Raw genomic sequence first — 18669 nt, 5'->3', positions numbered from 1 at the left:
AAACGGTGGGAAAATTCTGAAAGAGATGGGAATACCAGACCACCTGACCTGCCTCTTGAGAAATCTGTATGCTGTTCAGGAAGCAACAGTTAGAACTGGACGTGGAAAAATAGACTGGTTCCAACTAGGAAAAGGAATATGTCAAGGCTGTATATTGTCACCCTGCTTATTTAACTTCTATGCAGAGTACATCATGAGAAATGCTGGGCTTGGAAGAAGCACAAGCTGGAATCAAGGTTGCCAGGAGAAATATCAATAACCTCAGATATGCAGATGACACCACCCTTATGGCAGAAAGCAAAGAAGTACTAAAGAGCTTCTTGATGAAAGTGAAAGAGGAGAGTAAAAAAGTTGGCTTAAAACTCAACATTCAGAAAACAAAGATCATGGCATCCGGTCCCATCACTTCATGGGAAATAGATGGGAAAACAGTGGAAATGGTGACAGACCTTATTTTCTGGGGCTCCAAAATCACTGCAGATGGTGATTGCAGCCATGAAATTAAAAGACGCTTACTCCTTGGAAGGAAAGTTATGACCAACCTAGATAGAGTATTGAAAAGCATCGACATTACTTTGCCAACAAAGGTCCGTCTTGTCAAGGCTATGGTTTTCCCAGTGGTCATGTATGGATGTGAGAGTTGGACTATAAAGAAAGCTGAGTGCCGAAGAATTGATGCTTTTGAACTGTGGTGTTGGAGAAGACTCTTGAGAGTCCCTTGGACTGCAAGGAGATCCAACCAGTCCATCCTAAAGGAGATCAGTCCTGGGTGTTCATTGGAAGGACTGATGTTGAAGCTGAAACTCCAATCCTTTGGCCACCTGATGCAAAGAGCTGACTCATTGGAAAAGACCTTGATGCTGGGAAAGATTGAAGGTGGGAGGAGAAGGGGATGACAGAGGATGAGATGGTTGGATGGCATCACTGACTCAGTGAACATGAGTTTGAGTAAACTCCAGGAGTTGGTGATGGACAAGGAGGCCTGGCTTGCTGCAGTCCATGGGGTCACAGAGAGTCAGACATGACCGAGTGACTGAACTGACTGATGCCTGACTCACAGCAAAAAATAACACAGTGTTGTAAAACAACTATACTCCAATAAAAATTTAGAAAAAAAAGAATGAATGAAATATGGATCTGGGATATGTAGACACAGTGGTATTGAAACCAAAGGAGTTTTTATCTTTAAGGTAGAGAAGCAGGAGTTTGAGTTCAGAGGCTATTTGAGAACAAAGACTTGTTAACACTGGGCCTGGTCTTGGGGGCTTGGGGTGTGCTTTCTTGACTCAACTATCAGTCCATCAGATGCCCTTAATGTTGCTGTTGTTGCTCAGTTGCTAAGTCGTGTCTGACTCTTTGCAACCCCATTGACTGCAGCATGCCAGGTTTCCCTGTCCTTCACTCTCTCATAGAGTTTGCTCGAGCTGATGTCCATCAAGTCGGTGATGGGCTATCCAATCATCTCATCCTCTTTCATCCCTTTCTCCTCTTGTCCTCCATCTTTCCCAGCATCAGGGTCTTTTCCAATGAGTCAGCTCTTCGCATCAGGTGGCCACAGTATTGGAGCTTCAGCTTCAGCATCAGTCTTTCCAGTGAATATTTAGAGTTGATTTCCCTTATTATACTTGCCCTGTAAGCTCTCTGTGACTGTTTCTCTACTCCCAAATTAGCCAAAAGGAAACAGTGAACTGCAAAGTGGACTCTTTGGAAAAAATACAGGTCAACATTATGCTTCACAGGATCAGTGGCAAGGATCTATCTGCATAACCGTGGGCTCTGCCTCTAGTGGGCAACTGAGAGTCACCACTGTTTTTCACCAATAATGTCATAATCGAACACAGTTGCTCCACCCACTTTTATAGCAACCTGCTGAGCCACCTTCTGTTCTGATAAATCCCTATTTCCTTTTATAGTTTATAATAATAACAACAACAACAATGCTAATAACAGTGACTCCTCTGGTTAGATGAGAAGACTACAGTAAATCTAGACAGAGTCTCTCATCCTTGGGGACTTGGGGCTGCCATGCTTCCTGTCCACAGGACTGGTGAGCCTGACTGGGTGAGAATGGTATTGTTCTATCTGCCTTATTCAATGATTTGTCTCATCTCAGTCAATATGCACAAACTCTTCTGTCAGCTCAGTATAATTGAAGACAACAGACAATTTTTTTCTTTTATAAATTAAGACATACTTGTGATGAATCATTAATGTGTGGCATGAATTCACATCTGTATTAAGGTAAGTCCAAGCTCTAACTCTTTCAGTGGTGCTCAAGGAACACAGGAAAAATGACTCACAATCTCATCCTATGATAGAGATCTTGTTTGAGAAGTGGGGGTAGAGGGTGGGTAGAAGATTTTGAACCATATTTGAACACATTGGAATACAATTCCAGGAGGAAAAATATACCAGCAGCTTTTTTTTTTTTACTCTCTCTCTCTCTGTCCCTCCCTCCCTTTCTCTCTCTTTATCTTTCATTTCAGAAGTCTAGCATTTCCTTGGATATTTTCTACTTCTTATTCAAAGCAATGTTTCAAGTCATCCCAAGGCTCATTTGTACCAAAATGCTTTCCATCATTATCTATCAGATCACTTTGTATATTTTAAGAGTTATTTCAGGTTTGAACAAAAGACAGGGGCCTTAAACACAGAATCATCCAGAACCACTTAATTCATTCATTTCTTCTTCTTTTCTTTTTTTTTTTTTTTTCATTTGTACCTTGTTCAAAAAAGATAGAAAAAGAAGAGAAATCCCAAGTTTATTTATCTGTGAGATGATGCCTTTCAGTTATCGGTAAATTGCATCTTAAAAGCAAGACAGTTTCTCCCGATGATGGGAACAGAGAATGAAATACTATGCCAATTTAAAATGCTATTACCTGCCCGCATTCCCAATATCTTTTCCCTTGGATGACACTGTTCTGACATAGAGATCCTTTTTTTTTTTTTTATTTCCTGCAATTTTCTTCCATCACACAGGGAGCTTCATTAGAGAAATAAAGCTAGGGTAGGTGCATTTGACAACAAGAGACAAATGATGTTAGTGAGAAGCTCTCTGATGAGGCAGTTTGCAATTTATGTGTTCAGCAGAGTACCTCTCTCTCTGTCGGAGGCAGGCTTGGCATCTGCTTTGAGAGCGACATATGGCTGGTGTAAAGCATCCTCAGTGCCTGCAAAGGTGCGCCTTCCTGCACCCAGGACAAGAAGAGTGTGAACACTCCAACCATATGGAAATCTGCATTTTTCCACGTGTGTTTCTGCTTGCTGAGATGTGGCAGAAGCAAGGAAAGCAAACTGGTTCTGAAGAACCTTTACAGGCAGCTTGCTTCTCCTCTTTCCCTTCCTTCTTCCCAAGGCCACATTCCCAGGGGGTAACCCGTTTCCCACTTCGCCTTGCGTTGGTTTATGCTTTGCCTCCATTTAGCTGACAGTGGTGACTGTCTCGCATTTACCTTTTTATCTGAGGCCCTTACTGTCAGGAAGTTGAAAAGAGCAGTTTTTGACAGTTGCCATGCACAAGCTTTCAAAATCCATAAAAATCCTTCCTCCTCCTCTCATACAAGTCCAGGCACAGGTTATAAGACATTTCCCTTGCACGATAGAAAGCATGCTATGTGTGTTCTAAGTCGTTTCAATTGTGTCTGACTCCTTGTAACCCACAGGACTGTAGCCCGCCAGGCGCCTCTGTCCACAGAACTCTCCAGGCAAGAATACTGGAGTGGCTAGCCATTCTCTTCTCCAGGGGATTTTCCTGACCCAGGGATCAAACCAGGGTCTCCTATGTTGAAGGCAGATTCTTTACCAACTGTGCTACCAGGTGAGCCCATAGAAAGCATATGAGGGTCTTAACTTAACCCCTGAGGAAGTCAAACATTATCTCAAATGATTTTATTTTAAAGCTACTTACAGTCATCATGCCATCCAAAAGGCCAGTCTCAGGCCTGGGTGGAGCCTGCAATCTTTCCATGGACCACTTCTCAATGATGGCGGACACGTGAGGGTTGTCAATATTCAGTAGCCGAAACCCAGTCATATTTACACCACTGTACCTATAGAGTTCCAGATCTAAAGCAAATAAGTCCTGCACAGTATTAAAAATGATAAAAGAAGAAAGAGTTAACATTTTCAGCGTTCTTGATGCAAAAGAGAGCTAACGCTTGCAGAAGCAACAGATTAAAACAAGCATGGCAGCGATCATCACACTGGTGCTATAAAAGAACGTTTCCTGTTGTTCTTCATTTGCATGCTGCCTGACAAATTCTAAGGCAGTAATAATTCTCATTTTCATCTATTTGTTTTTGCGATACTGTTAGAGTTTGTACAAACCGAGAACAGGAATTAAGCTGCCAATAATTAGCATGCCCTCGGACACAGGATATGCCATTCTGAAAAGCTAGAGCATTTTGTTCCTAAGGATGTAGTTCTTTGGGGAGTTGAAGGGGCCTTTTTGTCCATTCAGTACACTGCTTTTATTTTCTAGATGAGGAAACCAAGGTTCTGAGTGGTGATGTGACTGACCTGAGAATGACCCACTTGTAGTGGCAGTACCACCTATCTCCCTCATAACTTTCTGCCCCACGCTGCAAAGGAGGTGAAGTTTGGATCCTGCATACACATTTGACAGGAAGATCACTCTCAGCAAAAAAAAAAAAAATAATAATAATTTCCTGGCTCATTGAAACTAACCCATGTCTCATATAATGAGAGCACAAAAATTGCTCACTAGACACAAGCTTAGAATAAGAAACAAACGGTTCTTTTCAGAGAATAAACTACAGCCTGTGGTTGTATGGATATGAATATCTTTTTTAAAAAATTTATTTAATTGGAGGCTAATTACTTTACAATATTGTATTGGTTTTGCCATACATCAACATGAATCTGCCACGGGGGATATGAATATCTTAACAGTAGGACTTGTTCTTTTAGATAATGTTTCAGGGGAAAAAACTTGAACCCATCCTAGTATTTTCCATTATAAATGAGGGCTGAATTTAAACCAAAAGTTTCGTTGGTTTGCATTTAAAATAGACTTAAGTGATCATTTCAACTTTTTTCCTATAAACAAAGGTTAGACTCTAAAGCATGTCATTAAAATATCTCACATTTTGGAATGAACCAAAATTTCAAAATAGTATTTAATGGTTAATAAAAGAAAAAAAAATTCCATAAAAATTTTCTACCAGTGTAACTGCTTTATTGAAAGTACAAGACCACATTATCTGCGATGATAGTCGTTACTAAAGAGGAAAACCTCAGGAACATTTCATGATTTATATGTGTGGAAGATGCATACACATTTATTCTTTTGAATAACTCTTTTCTGTATCACTACTTCCAAGATAACTTTACATTAGACTGTGGAATCTTAAGACTGCAGTTCTGAACTCTTGGCTCATGTGAGAAAAAATGCACTGCCTTTTAAATTGTTATGTTTACTTTCCTTGCACTAAGTAACTAATTTTCTTTTGTCTTTAAGTTTCATTAATACTCATGAACAAAAGTGGTAAGACAACAAAAGCAAAGCATGGCAGAATGCAGATAAAACCAAAGGAAACTGCTTAAAGAAGCAAATTTAAAGAATAAGATCCAAGGCAGAATGATTCCTTTAGCACACTCAATGAATACAAGGAAAGTTAACTCAAGTTACAGGGGGTCAGAGAGAAACTTCCAGGATGCATATTGATTCCCTTATTAATTCAACAGTACAGAAATACAATACACTAATGTGTACGCTAAATACGTGCGAAATTCATTTGGTCTCCAAACTGTTTCTGTGCAAGATAGAATATGGAGAGTTCGAGGGCCAATTGTCAACATCCCCTTTTTAGTGGAGGATGAGGCAATAGTGTGAAAGCAACTGGTCTGTCCTTCCATTGAAGACTAGCCTTCTTAGGTTTCATTGTTTATATTTTTCTCAAATTTCAACAAAACTAACTCTTAAAGGCATATACACTTGGGAAGGATGGAAAGTTCAGAGGCAGACAGCCATCTCGCCTTGAGTAAGACGTATGTGTTCATGGTGATGGAGATGGGCAATATTTGTGAGCAGAGTAAGACACTTTCTAGTTCTCAGGGTCTTCCTTGACTCTTCTGACAGAGGATCCCATCAGGATGTCAACGAGGGAGTGAAGACCACGGAAACTTAAGTTCAGGAACTTCTGCCCTGCGTCCCACTCTCTGACTCTGAGGTCAGGAGCAGTGATAATTTTAACACCTGCCCCATAGCATTTGTCTTGTGATATCCTCTGCAGCCCTTCCTGCTCTCAGAGATACTCAGTTGAGGAATGGAGTTTACTGCTTCCAGAAGTAGGTACACGAGACCTGTCTGGTCCTTGTTCCAAAGGCTTTGATTTCCCTGATGCACCAGCCTACTTTGCCAGATTTCTTTGGGAAAACAATACCCTTATTGAATCTTGCAAATCTGGGTAGATTTTAAGCTGACACACTTTTACAGGTTAGAAATGGAGGTTGATCCTGTGTCTTCTCATGTAAGAGAATGGAGTGTGTGTTGGGAGTGGTGTATTGTGTGTGCGGCTGACAGCTAACACATCATTCTGATGTGTTAAATGCTTAAACCATTCTTCCTCGACCTGATAATCTCTCAAAAGTTAAGGTTGTATAGCTTCTTTTGACTGTCTCAGGCTTACAGCCATGGTTTTTCTTATGGTGAAAAATGTTCAATGTGGAAAGCCTCTACCAAATTCTTTACCAAATCTTGATAGTCTTCCAAATCTTGATAGACTACCAAATTTGATAGTCTTCCAAATACCTGACAGGTGACCCCTAGCTAAACCAGCTGTCCACTGGACATAGGTGGAGAAATCACATCAGATAGCATACCAAAATACACTTTAATGTGTCCACTAATATATGTAGCAAATACAGATGATTCTTCTTTATTAATAGTGTGTACTTTGGCAGTTTCTATTTAATGGAAACTTTATTTTAATTCCTTTCTGGATGCACATGCATTGATGCTAGTTAAGAAAAGAATGAAGGGAGGGAAGGAAGAAGGGAAGAAAGAAGGGAAGGAAGGAAAGAAAGAAGACACTTGCTGTTTAGCATTTCTAGATTTAGAGGACTCTTAGGAAAATAAACAAACCTCCGTGGCTTTGCCACCAGGGCTGACTTTAAAATAACCAAACATCAAAACGAATCCGATGTTTGGCAAAACTAATACAGTGTTTCAGGTTTAAAAATAAAATAAAATTAAAAAAAAAAAAAACCAAAGATTTTTTGATAGTGTGAAATACATTTCCACCAGATATGCTTACCAGGGTTGTGAAAAAGTAATGATAGTACTCAGTCATCATGCCCATGAACAGGATCTGCCAAAGAGAAATAAGGGAAAAGAATCAGAAACAGAATTATAAGAAGACATAGATGATTAGTAGGTTGACTGCAGTAGCCTGGAGACATAGAATAGGAAGGAGCTTAGGAAATTCAGAGACTCAGTAGATAGAAACCTGAGACAAACCAATGATTAATGTGGAGCTAGGACCCAGGCCACTGACCTCCATCCTATGTGCTTTCATCACGTTGTGCCTGACCTTCACGGGAGAAATTGGTCGGCTGATCAAATTTAAACATAGTCCATGCTCAACATATTTTATATCTGGAGTTGTCCATAATGGCACAGAGTCTTGCCTTTTCTACTGCTTGGGTTTCTGAGTAATGCCATGCTGAGATATATATTTTATTGATCTCCTTAGCTTTAGTACTTATCATAGTGCCTCAGAGTAAAACTCATTAAATGTTGAATTGGCAATACTGATATGTAGATATATTTAAATGAAGATCTATACATATGTATATCTCTGAACCCCTCCTCTCTACCCTTTCCCATCTCATCCCACAGAACAAGTAGGGGAAAAGAGGGTTGTTTATAAATAGAAAGATGGAACTATTTTTGTACTTCTTCTCACTGCCTCTTAAGTCTGATTCTGTTATCTAATTGGGATCCTGGCAGTTCCAACATTCTGTGTGTATGGTTTTTATTTGGTGGGGAGGAGCAAAAAAGAGGTAAACAGAAAGGACCAAGGTTCTAAATAGAGGTGATTTCTTAGACTGTGGTCTTTCGCTTGGATTCCTAGAAATGGTGTCCATTGAGAAGAAACAGTTCCACGTGCTTTGGAGGTAAGATTGTCATTGATCTTTTAAATCAAGAGTATCACTTTCTTAGGTCTCCCTGGTGGCTCAGTGGTAGAGAATCTGCCTGCCAACCCAGGAGATGAGGGTTTGATCCCTGAGTTGGGAAGATCCCCTGGAGAAGGAAATGGCAACCCACTCCAGTATTCTTGCCTGGGAAATCCCATGGACAGAGGAGCCTGGCAGGCTACAGTCCATGGGATCACAAAAGAGTCCAATAGGACTTCGTGACTAAATGACAAAGCATCACCTTCCTTGGGGCCGGTCGCTGTCTTTTTGGTATCTGCATAGAAATGAATGGAGAAGACTCAGAAATCAAACTTTCAAGACAGTTATCCTCATAACTCCTAAATGCTGGATTCAAATGAGAATCCCCTCTGGAAGTTTTAAAATCAGATATTCTTAGACTCCATCCCAGAGACCTCTTGAATTAGAATTTCTGAAAGTGGAATTTCTGTATTTCACAGCAATGGTTGGGAATCACTGTTTTGTGGAAAACTTGTCCATTTGCATTATGGAACAAGGGCTTTCATAACTTCAGTTTATGAAGAGGTGGATTGAAAAGGTCTTCGGAAAAGCAATACAAGTTATCAGAGGTTTCGGAAGGTGCCTAAGATATGTAGCCTAGAATGATTTTACACCAAAGTGGAGGGAACATTTGGAGACAGCGCATACAGAAGCACAGATCTGACACTTCCTGTGCTTTCACTGCTAACACAGAAACAAGAGGAATATTTAGTGAAATTGTAATGTCATGAAGGTAAGACAAATGACAGGAAACTCTCCCTATGAATCATAAGCCCACAGTATGCAAGTCACTCCTATGGTGATAACAAGACCAGGTGCACAAAAGGATTTTTAAAAGGGTAGAATCGCTTTAGGGCCATCAATAACATTTAAAGGCATGCATGGTGAGGTCTCGTTAGCTGATCCCTTATATCAGTGGAGAATAAAGAGCTAACCTGCTGGGGTCACTCAGAATTCAATTTTTCATTTTGGTCATTAGTGTAATTGCAGCTGAGATTATCTCTTGAAAGGGAACTGGTAAGTTTTATGTCAGGATACAGACCTGGACACTAAGGTTTAAAATATTATTTCTGAAACTGAAAAAAACACCAAGTCACCTGAATTTTAAGCCTTTTATATGGGTGGATTTTTCTTTTTAAATTTTATTATGGAGGCATTTGATCACCAATTGAGAGCACAGATTTTTTTTCTTAAAACAAACATTCAACTAATTATTATTATTTGTAATTCCTAGAGGTAAATACTCATCTAAAATATCTCTTATTTAATGTTAGAAAAGAGTTATGCAGATGCAGTGAATAAACAGCTGATGAACCTGCTTTTGTTGGTCCTGACCTTGGGTCTTCCACATACACTTTTTATTTGATATTCCACAAAAATCCCCATTCTTGACTTTCCTACCTAGAGCCTAGGTCAGTGCTTCCTAGAATGAAAATTAAGAAGCAAGTATAGTCATGGATCACTGAGCTGTCAATTTCGTGGACTCTCTAGTACACGAGTGAATGAGAAACTTTTAGACTGAAATAAAACTAATATCAACTCATTGGAAAAGACCCTGATGCTGGGAATGATTGAAAGCAAGATAGAAGAGGGCGGCAGAGGATTAGATGGTCATATAGCATCACTGACTCAGTGGATACAAATTTAAGTAAACTTCAGGAGATAGAGAAGGATAGGGAAACCTGGTGTGCTGTAGTCCATGGGGTTGCAGAGTTAGACATGACTTAGTGACTTAACAACAACAACAAGTCAGTTTCACCAAAGGTGATGTTTTTTAAACAATTGTGCTTATAATGATTTGTAGACTGATTAGGACTGGCTGTTCTGTTGTCTAATAGTTGTATATATTGCATTTTATAGCATTCATATAACGATTTTCTTTCTGTGTCAACATTGGTATTTCAACTAAAAGTCGTTAAGGGATTATGAAAATGTCACATCAAGATAAATGTCAGTTTTTTAAATAAACAGTGTAATCATGATATGGGGATTTTTAAATGGCTCTTTGCAAAACTGACTTTTTCCTAACAAACAATACTCTTAAACTTTGTTACTGTGCTTTGCTGAATTGACCAGGAGGTGCTGACCTAGGCAGTGTATACTTTATCAAGACAGTATTGCCAGGGACTGTTTTTGGCTCTACTGAAATTATTTTTAATGGTGCAAAGCACATCACATCACACACACAATTAAGTGATAAACTTGGCTGTCAATACTATTTATATTGATGCCACATTCCCCTTAATTACTTCCACCAATATTTTAATAATGGTTGCTTCCTAACAGAATTATTTTTATTAAATAACTTGAGATCATATTATTGATATAGTTTGGTAGATGGTAAACATCTAGCTCTTTCAATACCATTGTATATCTATAGTAGGGATTTATTGAGTACCTATTAGGCTTCTCAATTTTGCAAGACCCATAGTGTAGACTTCACTAGCTGCTAAGTCACTTCAGTCGTGCCCGACTCTGTGCAACCCCATAAACAGCAGCCCACCAGGCTCCGCCATCCCTGGGATTCTCCAGGCAAGAACACTGGAGTGGGTTGCCATTTCCTTCTCCAATGCATGAAAGTGAAAAGTGAAAGTGAAGTCGCTCAGTCGTTTCTGACTCTTAGCAACCCCATGGACTGCAGCCTACCAGGCTCCTCCGTCCATGGGATTTTCCAGGCAAGAGTATACTGGAGTGGGGTGCCATTGCCTTCTCCGAGACTTCACTAGAGCCACTGCCAACTTTCCAAATTGAAAGGCGCATGATAGGATTATATTTCTTGGGTCCTTGAGCTTGGGTGTGGTCATGTGCTGGTTTGGGTCAAGGAAGAGAGAATGCAACTGATATATGTCACCCTCCTCATCCTGACAGAGATCTCACTCACCCTGACTAACATGTTAGGTGACTAACATGGTTATCAGTGCCAGGCAAACTAAGGTTTTTTTTTTTTTTTTTCCTGAATAAATACAATTTTCTGTTTCATGAATACTGCACAATATGTCATGTGTGTGTTTTGATAATTAGGGACTTCAGGGTCAAAATCGTGGGTCCTCCATTAGCAACTCATCAGGAAAAAGGATATATATTCTATGTGCTAATGTCATTCAGATTTATGGTTTTCTTACCTAATTTTCCCCTTGATACCAACTCCTCTCCTTTCTTAAAAAATATTTATGGCTTTGTTTCAAATTATTTTTCTAGGCTGCTTTGATTCTTTGTATAATAAAGACATTACATAAATAATCATGGTTGCTGCTACTGCTGTTAAGTTGCTTCAGTCATGTCCAACTCTGTGTGACCCCATAGACGGCAGCCCACCAGGCTTCCCCGTCCCTGGGATTCTCCAGGCAAGAACACTGGAGTGGGTTGCCATTTCCTTCTCCAGTGCATGAAAGTGAAAAGTGAAAGTGAAGTTGCTCAGTCGTGTCCGACTCTTAGCGACCCCATGGACTGCAGCCTACCAGGCTCCTCCGTCCATGGGATTTTCCAGGCAAGAAGTACGGGAGTGGGGTGCCATTGCCTTCTCCGAATCATGGTTGAGAGAAGGTTAATAATTTACTTTTTCCATAAAGAAAGATGAACTATTTCGATCTGATATAACTGGGCTGAATAACAAAAAAGGCCTCCAACAAAATACCATTCATAGTTAATCATACTCTGTGTCCATACAGAATCAGTTATAAGAACTCAAAGGCTTTCATAGATGGTGACAGTTCAAGTTATGTGTCAACTTGATTGGGCCAAGGGGTGCCCAGATTAAACATTATTTCTGGATGTATCTTTGAAGGTGTTTCCAGATAAATAAGCTTTTGAGAAAGCAGATGATCCTCCCCAATATGGTAGGCATCATCCAATCCCCTGAAAGCTTGATTAGAACAAAAAGGCAGAGGAAGAAGGAATTCACCTCTTTTCCTTTCTGCCTGACTGCCTGAGCTGGGACACTGGCTTTCTCCAGGCCTAGGGCTGAGATTTCACCATTGAACTCTTCTGGTTTTCAGGCCTACAGTTTCAGACTGTAATTACCCCACAGATTTCCTGGGTCTCTAGCTTGTAGATGGAGGACTGTGAGCCTTCTCTGTCTCCATGGCTCAACTGGTAAAGAATCCATCTGCAGTGCAGGAATCCTAGGCCCAACCAAGGAGACATAGGTCCGATCCTTGGGTTGGGAAGATCCCCTAGAGAAAGGAAAGGCTACCCACTCCAGTATCGTGGCCTGGACTCTATAGTCTGTGGGGTTGTTCAGGGGAGGCACACTGAAACCGCCCACCCTGGCCAGACACCACAGTGGCCATTTCATGAGTTGTTTTATGACAGGAGGTCCCTGTAAGGAGCACAAAACTAATAAGCCACCACCAACAGGAAGAGTTCAGGAAAGGTCAAAAGGAGACAGCACATGTCCGACCACCTTCCAGAATCCTTCTCTCTGGCATCCATCTTGGCTGAACAAGGCGTGCACCACCAGGAAGGGCTCTGAGTCAGAGTGATTGGCTAAAGACAACCTGGAAACAAATCCCATCACTATAAAACCAGAGACTGCAAGCCATGTGGCAGAGCTGTTGTCCTGGGCTCCCTTACCCTACTGCTCTCCACCAGGGTGCCCTTTCCCAATAAAATCTCTTCCTTTGTAAGCACATGTGTCTCCTCAGACAAATCATTTCCGAGTGTTAGACAAGAGCCCAGTTTTGGGTTCTGGAATGGATCCCCTTTCCTGCAACAGGGTCACAAGAGTCAGATAGGACTGAGTGACTTTTGCTTCATTTCACTTCCGTCTCCATAGTTACATGAACCAATTCCTCATAATTAATCTCTTCACATACATTTCCTATTGGTTCTGTTTCTCTGGAGAACCCTGGCTAATACAGAGAACAATAGAAAAATACTAAAAGTCCTACATAGTCTGCATACTTATGACATTCCATTCTATCTAGATAACAGAGTCCTTAAACCAATGAGGGGAAGGGTGGCTGACCCTAAATGAAGGCTTTCTCTGTATCAGGCTACTATAGATATGCCACAACACTATTCTATTGTTTCAGTGGTTAGAAAATAATTATAGTTTTCTTTTTTTTTGTAGTTAAAATGAATTATTAAGAAGCAGAACAAAACTCATTGCCAGTTGACTCTTGGAAGAACAAGTCTAATGACCCGTCTGTTATTAAGACACTTTGAAATATCAGTTCAGTTCAGTTCAGTTGCTCACTCATGTCTGACTCTTTGTGACACCATGGACTGCAACATGCCAAGCCTCCCTGTCCATCACCAACTCCCGGAGTCCACCCAAACCCATGTCCATTGAGTCGGTGATGCCATACAACCATCTCATCCTCTGTCATCCCCTTCTCCTCCTGCCTTCAATCTTTCCCAGCATCAGGGTCTTTTCCAATGAGTCAGTTCTTCACATCAGGTGGCCAAAGGATTGGAGTTTCAGCCTCAACATCAGTCCTTCCAGTGAATATTCAGGACTGATCTCCTTTAGGATGGACTGCTTGGATCTTCTTGCAGTCCAAGGGACTCTCAAGAGTCTTCTCCAACACCACAGTTCAAAAGCATCAGTTCTTCGGCGCTCAGCGTTCTTTATAGTCCAACTCTCACATCCATACATAACTACTGAGAAATCCATAGATTTGACTGCTGCTGCCCTTTATTGGCAAAGTAATGTCTCTGCTTCTTAATATGCTGTCTAGGTTGGTCATAACTTTTCTTAATAGTTCTTGTCCAATGACTAGGATTGCACTACCTCTCTAGAGTTTTTACAATAGAACCTCATGGCTTTGTTCACAATAACACTGACTCTTCTTGATCTAGCGCTATTGTTCTTGGGAAAGATTACCTCTTGGATTTAGGTCAGTAAATGTTATCACATACAGCCTGAGCATCACAAAGGCCATATTTTAGTTTGTCTTGACAGCCCTCATTCAAGTCTAGGTGAAGATAGTTTGGGGGTCTAATTCCTGTGATTGGTGAGAGAGTTGGTCTATAAGACACTTAGAAAGTCTCTGGGTAAAAGTCTTTCCATAACGTGTTCTGTTATTTTAAGATGCCTATGTTACATTTCAATTGAATTATTTTCCAGAAGGCAATGCAGAGATATGAAGACAGAAACTCACAAACTCTCAGCATCCATTGCTAAAAGCAATTCATATGTCACAAATAATTGGCATAATGCTGCTACCATAGTAGCAGAACCTTAAAATGGAACCTGAAGTGCTCCTAAGCAATTTCGAGGCATTCTTGTAATATTTATAAGGGTTTTTATTACTGCATCTTTTCATTGAAAGATAGGTGTCTTTGAAGTTTATATTGACTAACCTGAACTGTATTGCTCCTTTTATAACCTTCTCAATATCAGGATAAATTCTATACCATCAGACATAGTTTTTAGTCAATAATTTCAAATGAACAGCTTCCAAATGTGTGACATGTGATGTGGCTAAAATAATTGCTTTACCCCAAGATAGAAATAAGTCATTTCTGCATAGGAATAATCTTCAGGAAACAGTTGAATAATACCAGGACTCAGAGAAGCAATTTTGAGAAGAAGACTTGATCTCTAGGGTGTAACTCTTTCTCACCTGCCAACGATAGTACTTCTGGGGGCAATTATACTATCCTCTGAGCAGAATGCACCTTGGACAACACAATTTTTAACACTGGTCATCAGTAGAACAAGCTAGGTATAAGCGGGGCCTTAGATCAGTTTTTATTGATACAAAAAGGAAAAGATACTCATATTAAGGCTTCTCTGGTGGTTCAGATAGTAAGGAATCTGCCTGTAGTGCAAGAGGCCCAAGTTTGATCCCTGAATTGGGAATATTGCCTGGATAAGGAAATGGCAACCCACTCTAGTATTCTTGCCTGGTAAATCCCATGGACAGAGGAAGCTGGTGGTGCATGGGGTTGCAAAGAGTCACACACGACTGAGAGACTAACAATCATACAACACTAACTGACTATGGCATATCCACAAAGGGAACAGTGGAATGTAAGAAAAATAGCCCTGGATCCCTAAAAACCCTGATATACAGAAAACCACCCATCTCCTTAAAGAGTAGGCTGGATAATGGCCCTTTAAACATGATCACATCCTAATTTCCAGAATCTGTTAATATGTTACTTTACATGACAAAAGAACTTTGAGGATGTGATTAAACATCTTAATTTATGGGAGATACTCTGGGTTAGGGCTTCTCTTGTGGCTCTGATGGTAAAGAATCTGCCTGATATGCAGGAGATAGGGTTCAATCCCTTCAGCTAAAGCTCCAATACTTTGGCCACTTGATGCGAAGAGCTAACTCATTGGAAAAGACCCTGATGCTGGGAAAGATTGAAGGCAGGAGGAGAAGGGGATGACAGAGGATGAGATGGCTGGATGGCATCACTGATTCAATGGACATGAGTTTGAGCAAACACTGGGAGATAGAGGATAGGAAAGCCTGGCATTTTGCGGTCCATGGGGTTGCAAAGAGAATGACAGGACTTAGCAACTAAACAACAACGACAACTCTGGTTTATTCAGATGGGCCGGTGTAGTCACAAGGGTTCTTATAAGACGGAAGCTGACGTTCAGAAGGCAGAGAAGTGACGGGAAGATGGAAACCGAGGGAATGCAAGGCAATGTGATGTGGGACCACAAGCCAAGGAATGAAGACAATGTCTACTGGGTCGCACAGAGTCAGATGCGACTGAAGTGACTTAGCAGCAGCAGCAGCAGCAGCACTGGAAAAGGCAAAGAATGATTTTTCCCAAATCCTTCTGAAGGGATATAGCCCTGTCAACACCTAGATTTTAGACATCTGACATCCAGAACTGTTGGAGAATAAATTTGCATTGTTTTAAGCCACTCCATTTGTGATCATTTGTTGTTAGCACAGCAACAGGAAGCCAACACACCTCATTTGTTCATCTTTATGGCCTATGAGATTGCATAATTTTGGTGTATTGATATCAAGAGCATGTATTAAAAGGAAAAATGACTTGTTTGAAGTTGAAAACTTTCTAAATTTCTCTGTGCGTCTCCGGTCACATTCATATACTAACCACACACATGTACACAGATACAAGCTACCCACAGAGAGACTCTAGGGTTCCCTTCCATTGGGAGATCGTGCCGTGCAATCTATAAATCCAGGCCACTTTTCCCCTGCCTCCCAGTGAAAACAAAGAAAGTCAAAGCTGTTCTGCCAAGTGTTGGTGAATGGAATACCTGTACTATTTGGGAGTGTCTTTCAGTCTTAAGTACTATATAAGCTTCTCTTTCCAGAGGTCTGGTCAAAAGAAGAAAGGAAACTGGTACTAATAGATATTAATAAGTGAATTGGAGACCATGGGGTTTAGTTTAGCTTAAGAAGGTAATTCTACTAGAAGAGCCACATGGCATCATCCATGTGCAGAAAGAAAAGATTATGCAATTTAAGGGGTTTGTGCTGCTAACAACAGGAGCAGGGGAAAAAAAAAAGATTTCCCCCTGCCAAAATGAAATAGGCAACCTGGCAAATAGGAGAGAATAAAGCTTTTAGAATTCCCTGGTGGCTCAGAAAGTAAAGCATCTGTCTACAATGTGGGAGACCCGGGTTTGATCCCTGGGTTGGAAAGATCCCCTAGAGAAGGAAATGGCAATCCACTCCAGCACTATTGCCTGGACAGAGGAGCCTGGTAGTCTACAGACCATGGGGTTGCAAAGAGTCAGACATGACTGAGCAATTTCACTTAACTTAACTTAAAACTTAGAGGATTACATGAACCCAAACGATAAACTCTCTGCAACATTCAGGAAAAGTTGGTGGAAATCTGATGTGTAAGAGGACCAGAGTGGAAGAAAAGTTTTAATAGCAAAGAATATATAGCTGATTCACATCGTTGTACAGAAGAAACTAACAACACTGTAAAGCAATTATATTTCATTTTTTAAAAAAAGAGCTGAGGGGGGAGAAGCTAAGATGGCAGAGGAGTAGGACGGGGAGAACACTTTCTGCCCCACAAATTCATCAAAAGAACATTTAAACGCCGAGTAAATTCCACAAAAACAACTTCTGAATGCCGGCAGAGGACATCAGGCACCCAGAAAAGCAACCCAAGTCTTCGAAAGGAAGTAGGAAAAAATATAAAAGACAAAAAGAGAGACAAAAGAAGGAGGGACGGAGTTCCGCCCCGGGAAGGGAGTCTTAAAAAGAGAGAAGTTTCCAAACACCAGGAAACCTTCTCACTGCTGAATCTGTGCCAACCCTTGGAAGCACAGAGGGCAACATAACAGGGAGGAAAAATAAATAAACAATTAAAACCTGCACACTGCGAGCCCTACGGTAACTCCCCCAGCGGAGAAGCAGCTCAGACACCTGCATCCGCCATTAGCAAGCGGGGGCTGGGCAGGGAGGCACGGCGCGGGCTGCATCGCAAGGATCTGGCCTGAATACCCTGAGCGCTATCTGAGCAAAATAATTTGGGCTAGCAAACCAGACTGTGGGATATCTACCACACGAAAAGCCAGCCCTAACCTAAGACACCGCCAGGCCTCCGCACGGAACAAAGGACTGAACAGAGACAGCCGGCGGCAGACCATCCCCCTCCAGTGACAGGCAGCCAGAGCCGGAAGGGGACAATCGCAGCCCCAGAGAGACTTTATCTATAAAACTGTAAGCAGGCTTCTGTGCTAACTAAAACTTCTTGGGGGTCTGGACGGTCAACATCTGCCTGAGAAGGTGCGCCGGTTGCACACCTAGATAACCGAGCTGCGGGGAGGCTATAAGTCACAGCAATCGCGCGCGCCAAACACCTCATCACCTGAGCTGCTTGGACCTGGGAAGGGCACAAAATGCAGGCCCAACCAAGAGTCTGCGCCTCTGAGGACTACCCGAGTGCCTGAACCTGAGCGGCTTGGACCTGGGAAGTGCAGGCAGCTCAGGGCCGGCCTCGGATGGTTCCTGGTGGAGCAACCTAGAGCCTGAGCAGCGTGGGCAGAGAGGCTACATGCACTGTGAATGGGGGAAAGACCCAGTGTGGCTGAGGCACTGCGAGCGCACGCCAGTGTTATTTGTTTGCAGCATCCCTCCCTACCTCCCCTCACCGCGACTGAACAAGTGAGCCTAAAAAAAAAAAAAGTGTCCTCCACCGTCCCCTTTGTGTCAGGGCGGAAACCAGACACTGAAAAGACCAGCAAACAGAAGAAGCTGTAACAGAGGGAACCGCCTTGGAAGCTACAGGCAATAGATTAAAATCCTGTGGTTACTACCGACTACATAGGAAGGGGCCTATAGATCTTGAGAAATATAAGTCGAACCAAGGAACTAGCCAAAAATGAACTGAACCCTCAATACTCACAACAAAACCAGAGAAAGTCCTAGATATATTTTTACTATTTTTACGATCATTCTTTCTTTCTTTTTTAAAAAATTTTTTTAATTAAAAAAAAATTTTTAAGTCCTCTATTATTCCTTTAATTTTCACTTTTATAACCAATTACTTTGCAAAAAAAAAAACCCATTTTTTTAAAAGCAA

General features: G+C 41.3%; 1 protein-coding gene across 8 annotated transcripts in view; it reads right to left on the bottom strand.

The window, feature by feature from the left end:
* Positions 1 to 18669, bottom strand: part of GRIK1 (glutamate ionotropic receptor kainate type subunit 1) — a 481020-nt gene that overhangs the window by 122084 nt on the left and 340267 nt on the right. For all 8 annotated transcript variants that reach the window (XM_055567715.1, XM_055567717.1, XM_055567716.1 and 5 more), the window contains 2 exons: positions 7281 to 7334; positions 3911 to 4084 (listed from right to left, as the gene is read on the bottom strand). In XM_055567715.1, the coding sequence (XP_055423690.1) occupies positions 3911 to 4084; positions 7281 to 7334 (228 nt within the window). The remainder of the gene's footprint in view (positions 1 to 3910; positions 4085 to 7280; positions 7335 to 18669) is intronic.

Source organism: Bubalus kerabau, chromosome 2 (assembly GCF_029407905.1).
Source record: "Bubalus kerabau isolate K-KA32 ecotype Philippines breed swamp buffalo chromosome 2, PCC_UOA_SB_1v2, whole genome shotgun sequence".
Classification (NCBI taxonomy): Eukaryota; Metazoa; Chordata; class Mammalia; order Artiodactyla; family Bovidae; genus Bubalus; species Bubalus kerabau.
Note: the sequence above shows the minus strand (reverse complement) of the source record. Positions and strands in the feature narration are given on the sequence as shown.